We start from the raw sequence: 8993 nt of genomic DNA on the forward strand, positions 1-8993 counted from the left end.
CAAGCATGTAAATTTTAGCTAGCAGCTACCATAGCTTGTAATCTAATAGAATTTATTTATAAATATTTGAACAAATTCACAACTGTACTCATAGAGGAATAAAATATTTGATGTTACATGTAACTTTTGTTTATTTTTTGTGGGGTTTTTGTTTTGTTTCATTGCCTAACATGTTGTTATTGTAAAGTACTATTATTATTCAACAAATACTTATTATGAGCCTACAATAGGCCAGGCACAATGCAATATACTAAGTACTAATGTTAAAATTTATAAGACATGTTTCTTACCCTTAATGGCCTTACCCTTCCTATCAAAGCTAGTGACAGAAAATAGATATATAAAGAAATAATTTTTATAATAAAATATTGCGGTGAGCAGAATAATGCCTCCCCAGAGATGTCCGTATTTTATTCCTTAGAATTTGTGAATGTGATACCTACATGGCAAAAGAGATTTTGCAGATGGGATTAAATTTAAAGACTTTGAGATGGGGGATTATCCTGGATTATCCCATTAGGCTAGACCTAATCACGTGGGTCCTTAACAGCAGAGAACCTTTGCCTGCTGTGGTCAGAGAGAAAAGTTAACTACAGAAGAATGGTCAGAAGAGCTGCAACATTGCTGGCTTTGAAGATGGAGGAAGAGGGCCAGGAGCCAAGGAATATAGACAGCCAGTAGGAACTAGTAAAGGTAGGCAGATTCTCTGCAATCCTGCTGACATGACTTCTAACCTACAGAACAATAAGGTGATAACTCTTGTTGTTTTTAGCCACTTCATTTGTAGTAATTTCTTACAGCAGGAATAGAAAACTGATAAAAATACAATAAAGTGTCTTTACTTATAGGATTATATGTGGAGAAATAGAAGAAGATAAGGATCACTTTCCAAAGTTGTGTCAGAAGGGTTAGGAAGACTTTTCCAAGAAGACCCACAAAAGTCATTGTTCCAAAGTGGATCACATGCACTTTCCAAAGCCAAATTCTGGTAAAGAGAAGTTTATTACTCTTAAGACTTGTCGTCTCTGGACCTGTAGGTGGGGTCTGCCTCACCTGAGGAATGTGGGCTGGAATAGGTTCTAAGAGGAAAGAGGGAATGGATGCTTAATAATTTTCCAAACAGAAATATTTGCTTTGAAACTACTATAATAAAAATACTTCGGAAAAAAAATCATCTTTTGTTTGGCAAGAAATGAGCAATGGAAAAATCTATCAAGATATTGCTCCAATGCTTGCCAGACACATGATAAATTTTCTCCATTTATTCAACAAATATTTATTGAGCTCCTTCTATGTGCTGCTATTCCCAACAGAGCTCCTGCTATACACTGACACTAGAGGATAAATGGTCAGCAAAAATAGATACTGTCCATATCCTCATGTACAGTGATAGAGACATTCATCAAATAATCACACATACATCTACACTGATTTAGAATACACTGAAGGAGCATTATAAGGTGCTATGAGATTGAGTCGAGGCTTAGGCTGAGGCTAAATGAGGAGCAGGCATTAACTGAGCAAGGGAGGGAGGAGAGTATGGTAGGCAGAGAAAACAGCGGGTGTAAATCTGTGGCAGGCAAAAGCATGGCCTGTTCAAGAAGTTAAAGCCCCGTGTGGCTGAAACAGGAAAAGACAGAGGGAGGCTGATGACAGGGTGAGGCCAGAGATCCAGAGAGAAACCAGACTAAGCAGGGCCTCATAGATCGCATTAAAAATTTGGGCGTTTATCCTAAAAGCAAGGGGGAGTGATTGGATCTGCATTTAAAAGGATCACTTTGGCTGCAGTGTGGTAAATAGCTTATAGGGGAGCCAAGGAATATATGCAAGACCAGCTAGGAAACTACTGGAATAGTCAAGACAAGAGATGTTCATCGATTATTTTGAGATTACAGCAGCAGATGGAACAGCAATATACACAATAAGGAAATATCTAGAAGGTAAAATAAAGAGGATATGTTGATGAGCTTGATGTAAAGGGGAGGGAGGTAGGAGGAGTCATAAAGGCCCTTGGATCTAGCATATGGATGGAGGTGTCATTCATGCAGCCAGAGAGCACTGAAGGAGCATTACTTCCTCACAAACCATCCAGGCTTTTTAAATTTTATTGTAAATAAGAATTTATAAAAAGTATTGAATTGAATGAACTCTTGATATCAGTATGACACAGACCAGAAAAAGCAAAATTCTGTTAATTGTGGTAGTTTTGTAGCATTACATGTATTTCATTTTATCTGCCCTATCTACTACTCAAGTCATAATATATTTAATACAATTTTCCTAATTTCAATATGTTGTATTGCAGTAATTCTATTTAACTATCCTAGCCTAGCAACTTTGTAAACTTAAATTTGCATTAAATGCACTAATTGATGGAAAGAAGGGAGCGATCAAACTAATCAATTACAACCATGTGGGTCTTTATCTCAACTACTGTACCTACAGTGGAGTACTGATGGCAGCTCCTACCAGACCTCAAGAGCCAATTGTTAAATTTTCAGGAAACTTGCAAGCTAGGTGTGAGTAGCTTGAAATTGACCACAGCGGGAGGACCAGCTACAGAAACTGGAAAAAGCTAAGGAACTGGCAAACAATTCCAGTCAGAGATCCACCCAACTCCCACCCCAGACAAAGCCTACTGCTAAACATTTAGCAGTGCACCAATGTTTGTACCTTTTAGGATAATGTATTTGTGGTGGATATTCTGGGTATAGAAAATACTGTAATGAAACTAACTATAATCGCACTGATTTAAAAATGCTGCCTATTTTCTTTTCCATGTTCTTAAATATCTTTCCTTTAGGATTGTTTGAAACCTATCTAATTCTTTGCTGGATATTTTGGATGTTTCCACAGGACTTCATTTGTGAAGATATGCCACTTTTAAGCATTCTCCTAATGATTTTTACTTTTTCTTCTCCTTTGGCTTGTCCAGATTAAGAAGTGCTGCTGTAAAGTGGCAAACTTTTAGTAATTGTTGAATCTGATTATAGGTGTACAGGGGACCATTGTACTGTTTTTCTCTAATTTCGTGTTTGCTTGAAATTTTTCATATTAAAAAACAAAACAGGCTGTAGCACCCACATCTTGCCAAGACCTGTCCTTACTGGGTCTTCTACTTACGGTCTCAATCCCAGCTGGTATTCTCAGGATTTGAGATGATGTGATCCATTGCGGCCTGCCTGCTCGCTTGGCCTCTAGGAGTTAGCTAATTCCTTGTTTTGATTGTTTTGATTTCCTTGCAACACCAGCTTCTTCCCTGAAAAACCCACAAGCAGTCTGTAGAAAAATTTAAAGCGAATCTTCAGAAGGGACCATATCAGATTAGGGTACTTTCTTTGTACTACAACCACAAAAATGTTGAAAAAAAATTTTAAAAATCTTCGGTAACAACAGAAAACCCCAAAGTACAATGAGTACATAGATTAAAAGAAACTGGAAAAAGTAAAAAAGAAAACAAAAAACTTTAATAAAAAGTAGAAAAAGGAGGCTAGAAATGATTATCAACAATGTAAGACACTGGTGGAATAGAGAGAAGTGAGGCACCAGAAGAATTACAAACTAAATCAAGCAGTCTTCAAGTTCTGTCCTAAAGAGAAGAAGGGCTTGATCTCAGTCAAGAACAAGATTTTTTTTCTTTTATAATGTAGAACATCATCATCGAACACATAAAAGTATGAAAAGCTGAGAAACATAAAATTCACCCAATCACAGCACATCAGTGAGAAATAAACTAGTTTAGAAATGAAACATGGGGCATCTGGGTGGCTCAGTGGGTTGAGCCTCTGCCTTGGGCTCAGGTCATGATGTCAGGGTCCTGGGATCTAGCTCCATATGGGGCTCTCTGCTCAGCAGGGAGCCTGCTTCCCCCCCACACACACACACCCCCGCCTGCCTCTCTGCCTACTTGTGATCTCTCTCTCTCTCTCTCTCTCTGTCAAATAAATAAAGAATATCTTAAAAAAAAAAAAGAAATGAAACACAAAAATTAAGGAAAGGTTAACAAGTAAATTATAATTCAAGAGAAAATTATCATTATCAAAAGGAATTGTGTAAATCCGTTTTGTGGATTAGAAAACTGAAGCTCGTGCAAGTGATTTGGTCAAGGTCACTCGGTTTAAGTGTTGGAGCCTGGATTTCAACTCCCTCTGCAGAATTTTGTTTTTTCCACTCTTTTTTTTTTATAGAAATGCAAGTCCAAAACTAATTTTAAAATTATATGTAAATATAATTCTGGTTTAAAAATAATAATTCAAAAATATTTCTGGCTTAAACTTAAAATATAGACTTAACAATGATGCCCCAGTAAGTTTAATTTTCCTACTACTTCATCAATGATACTCTGTGTTCCACATAAACTGCTGTTATATGGGGAAAGATCACCTTAAAGTCCTAATGAACATCATTTTATCTGCTATTGTAAATAAAAATTAGATTTCACTCTCTCTTTCCTTAAATATATGCTTTAAATTGTATATATAGAGAGAGAGGTGAGATAATAAGGCATTTTTAAAATAAAAATATTTTTACTTATATATTGATGGCTGAAATGATCAAGCTTTGGTTTCTACTAAAGGAATCTAATGTTTGATTCATATATTTGAAGAGTGCCTCAAAACTTGCTCAAATTCATTAGCGCTTTTCACAGGTGACTTTTGTCTTCTAAGTTTACTTTCCTCTGGTTAGACAGCACACTTAATCTTATCTAATACTTACTTTTTATTATGTCAAACCATTTACCTAAAGATTTTTTTGTCCTATGAATAATTCTCCATCTTGTACCTACAATGAGCTAGTAGGTATTCAGTATATAATTACTGATTTGAATCATGACTCCTAAATATAATTAGGTTTAATAAATTGTGATCAGATAACTCTGTCACCTATGTGACATAGTTTTTCTTTTGTGGCTATATTAGGGTCTAGTGAGGAGAAATTATATCAATGATTTCAACAAATATGATTTAATTTAAAGAATTGTTAATTAGGCATTGAAGAATGGAAAAGGCAGAAAGAGAACACTAAGGCAGTGATTTCTCAAACAATGGTCACCAGACAGGCATCATAAGCTTCAACTGGAAACTTGTTAGAAATGCAAATTCTGACTCCAAGCCCTAGCCCCAGTTTATGAATTAGAAACCTTGGTGATAGGCCCAACAGTCTGTGCTGTAACAAACCCTCCAGGGGATTACAGAGTATGCTAAAATTTAAAACTCATGTAGGTAACAATACGTGGAAGCAGCCCCTGGCCTGGGGCAGCCAAGAAAAGGGGTAGACTTACTAAAACTGAGAAGATTGGGGAAAGGCCCTGTGGAGCTGAAACTCAGACTTTCAAGAACCCATCATTGCTCTCCCAGTACTGATGTCTCTTCACTCAGAGGGGGGATCCCATAGAACTAAGAACAAGATAGCTGAGGAATAGACACCCACAGGTTGGAGCTAGTCTCAAGAAGGCACATTGAGATTGGTTCTGCAAGTGTTGGGAAATCCCCAAGTTGAAACCAGTGGCTGCTACTCGAAGAAATTACTACTACCAGATTGAAGAAGTGTTGCTAGAGCAAAACCGACAGCACCAACAAACCCTTCAGAAGCAAACGAGAGCAAATCGCTTTCCTTCTCCACCTGTGCAGTGTTTCATTAGTCTCTATATTGGCAGAGACTAACAAGCCAAAAATGTTTCTAGAATTCCAAGGATTGACTTCAAGCTGAGAGACAGTAGTAGCTCAATAACTGGCATAAAGGCCTTACTGGTAATAAGACTGGGAGGTAATAGAAATAGTAAACTTTGGGGGGAAATATTTTTTGGTATGTATATTAGGTACACATGGACATTTTCCTAGGAACTGACCTCTAGGTGGACTTTTTGACTTACTGTACAAAATTATTCCTATTGGAAAACTATTTGTGTCTTCTGATGAGATTAATAAGACACACTTAGGACATTTCTGGAATCTGGACAAGAAACTATGCAAGGGCCTACACTGAGGTCTCCTTAGCCAGGGCTAAAACTGAAAGATCACAGCAGTGATGGCTGAGAAATGCTCAATAGTAGCAACAAGCCTTGACAAGTCAGCTCAGGCTAGGTTCATTAAAGTCTCAGTGTCCAGGGAATGGACTAAAAAGCTTACTTTCACAAGGCAGAGCAATCTGGGTCCCTGCCTCAAAACAGGAGGTTGATAGAAACGTTTTTTGAAATCATGGTAAAGGGGAAGGGTAATACAAACATGACTCCTCATTTTAAGCAGCTGTTTTTTATAATCCCAGGAAACTAGAAAATGAATGGAAATGAATCAGCTCCTTCCTTAATCTTATAAATCAGTGTTGAGGGTCCATTGTTGGTTCTACAGAAATCAATAAATCAGTGCTTTCCAAATTCTTGAAAGGTGGGCACAGACATAGTCATTCTATATGTTAATCAAAAGGAACAATCCCAAATATTTACTGAAGGATTATCAGAATTACACCCAGTATTTTGGGAGAATGGTGAGATATTCATTATTCTTATGGACCTTCACCTGTTTCTCATTTTATGTTTATGTTTTGTTTTCTGTTTTTTTGTTTTTGTTTTTGTTTTCAAGGATATTGAAGAATCACAAAATCACACTGACCAACCTGTTGGAGATGACTACAAAAAGATGGGAACACTTTTTGGTGAATTGAACAAAAGCCTCATCGAGATGGGCTTCACAAGGATGTATTTTGGAGAACGAATTGTGGAACCAGTAATAGTCATGTTCTTTTGGATAATGCTGTGGTTCCTTGGCTTACAAGCCCTTGGACTAGTTGCTGTTGTTTGCCTTGTCATTATTTATGTGCAACAGTAAAATATGGCCAAATAAGCTGTTGTTTCACATTTGGTAGCCGTATATGTATTGGTGAAGTTATATATTTCACTACGTGAAAGCTGAAAAGTTTGCCTTGTTTCAAATTATGTGCTGTTTTATAATTAAATTTATAAGTGAACGTTGTTTAAAACTAAACTCAACTCTTGATTATCACAGGGTTGAATATACATTTGGTAGCTTATTCAGAAGTCTTGTTTTATTACTGTGATCTGTGCCCACTTTTAAAAACCCCACCTTATTCCCATTGTCATTCTTAACACACCAAAAAGTGAGCAGAGAAAATAACAGGATATGGAATTCAAACCAGGCAATATAGATCTTGTAAAGAATTCCAATAAAACGTTTTAGAAGAAAAAGGATGGAACACGGAGCTAAAACAAAGTTTTAATGGGAGAATTGTCCCCACCCATACCCACCAAATAACCCCTTACTATTTGGGAAATAATTTGGATATCTATGTTCCTGCTCAGCCCAAACCAATATAAACGTAATTACTATACACTACCTTAATAATGTGATGAAAATCAGTAAAGCTAGCACATTTTCTAAAGATTGAAAAAGATATATTTATTATGACTGATGAAAGTTAAATGTAACTTTTTTATCGTGTAACATTTGGGTCTGGAATCACTTCAGTATATCGTTTGAAATTTTAGACAATTTTGGTGCTAATTACCTTTTGTGAATTTTTTAAGACTCTTAAGCCATGTCCATTGCTGGCTGCACCCCATGGTAATGTTATATTTTCTTGTGTCTACCAAGTTGTGTGTTTTTTTTTCTAGAGAGACATTTTCCATGTATTTTTTTCCAGAAATTTACATTTTATAGTTTTTTATAACAATTATTCTAAGATTTAAAAAAATCTATTTCCTATCTTGGCATGGAATCCCCCCCAAAAATTGATTTGTATTATGGCTAAAATGTTTTACTATGTCTTTAAGGGAAAAAAGATCAGCTTTGTCTCTTTGATATCTGTATTGGAAAATACAGTATTACAGTATAAAACCAAATGCTTAAATTAGAAATTTAACAGCCAATTTTAATAATATTCCTCTAAGGCTAGAGCCACGTCAGTAACTGGCTGGTCATGTTATTAATGTGTTTTAATTCAGCACTATGGGATTTTATATTTAAACAAACATTTCTTTAAATACACTTTAAAAACAGAAAATGGCTTAGTGATATTTTGGATTTTGTTAAAGAACCTAAAATTTGTGCACTTGCATCTCGGAGACCCTCTATACAGAGAAAGGAGGGGCACTAAAGATAATTATCTAGAAATTCAAGTTAAATAAGAGGGAAATGGGACAATGGGGTATTTTTATCTTTGGCAGGACAGTAATTAAAGTGTATAAAGTGTTTAATATTCTGTTTTGTAAAATTTTTACCCAATCCTATTTAAAAAAATTATTCTATAAGTTATCAATGTCTTCCATGCTGAAGCAGAAAACTGATGAAAAGTGTTCAACTTTGATTTCTAAAATCAGATAATCCTGAACAAAAATACCAATCAGAGGGCACTAAAAAGTACTGTGGATTTATAAAAATACAGACCTTTTAAAGTTTGACAAAGAAAAGACTTTGTATTATATCATTGTGTTTTTATTGGGTTTGAAATATTTTTATAGAAACCTTTATGAACTTGGCATATGGGCAAGTTATTTGAAAATGTGTCTTCATTTGTGCACAGTAGAATTGTGACGTTTTTAATAGAAGTCATGAGATTTTTGTATATCTGCATTAAATATTAAAAAGGGCATTCTTTTCTAATGCTACCAAGAAATTTAATTTTCCTTTGGAATATAAAAATGATACAGTATGCACAATAATAGCTCTAATTCCACCAGTGCTAATATTGAAAAAAATTTGTAAAGTAAGTTTGAATAGCAATTATTTAAAATATACATCAATACTATGTATCTGCACACTGCTGTTGGTAGGACATATATTAAATCACATAAAGAGATATTTTGCTGCTATTCTTATGGAACTTTTTTATTGGTTAGAGCAACATACCATCACATTGTTTGCTTTGATAGGGAAAAAACAATCTTTGCTTCTTTGATGGAAATAATATATTTTCTTTTGTGAAATATATTAGACTGTGGATTATACTTGTACCCTGAAATGGAAAGAAACTGGTCATTT

At 35.3% G+C, this 8993-nt stretch overlaps 1 protein-coding gene across 1 annotated transcript in view; it reads left to right on the top strand.

The window, feature by feature from the left end:
- The window catches only part of FAM241A (family with sequence similarity 241 member A), a 39945-nt gene extending 31317 nt beyond the window's left edge, over nucleotides 1-8628 (top strand). The window contains exon 2 of the mRNA XM_080797414.1: nucleotides 6579-8628. Coding sequence (XP_080653540.1) covers nucleotides 6579-6824 — 246 coding nt within the window. The 3' untranslated portion in view covers nucleotides 6825-8628. The remainder of the gene's footprint in view (nucleotides 1-6578) is intronic.
- Nucleotides 8629-8993: the final 365 nt, after the last annotated feature.

This window comes from Martes martes (genome assembly GCF_963455335.1).
Source record: "Martes martes genome assembly, chromosome: 2".
Lineage (NCBI taxonomy): Eukaryota > Metazoa > Chordata > Mammalia > Carnivora > Mustelidae > Martes > Martes martes.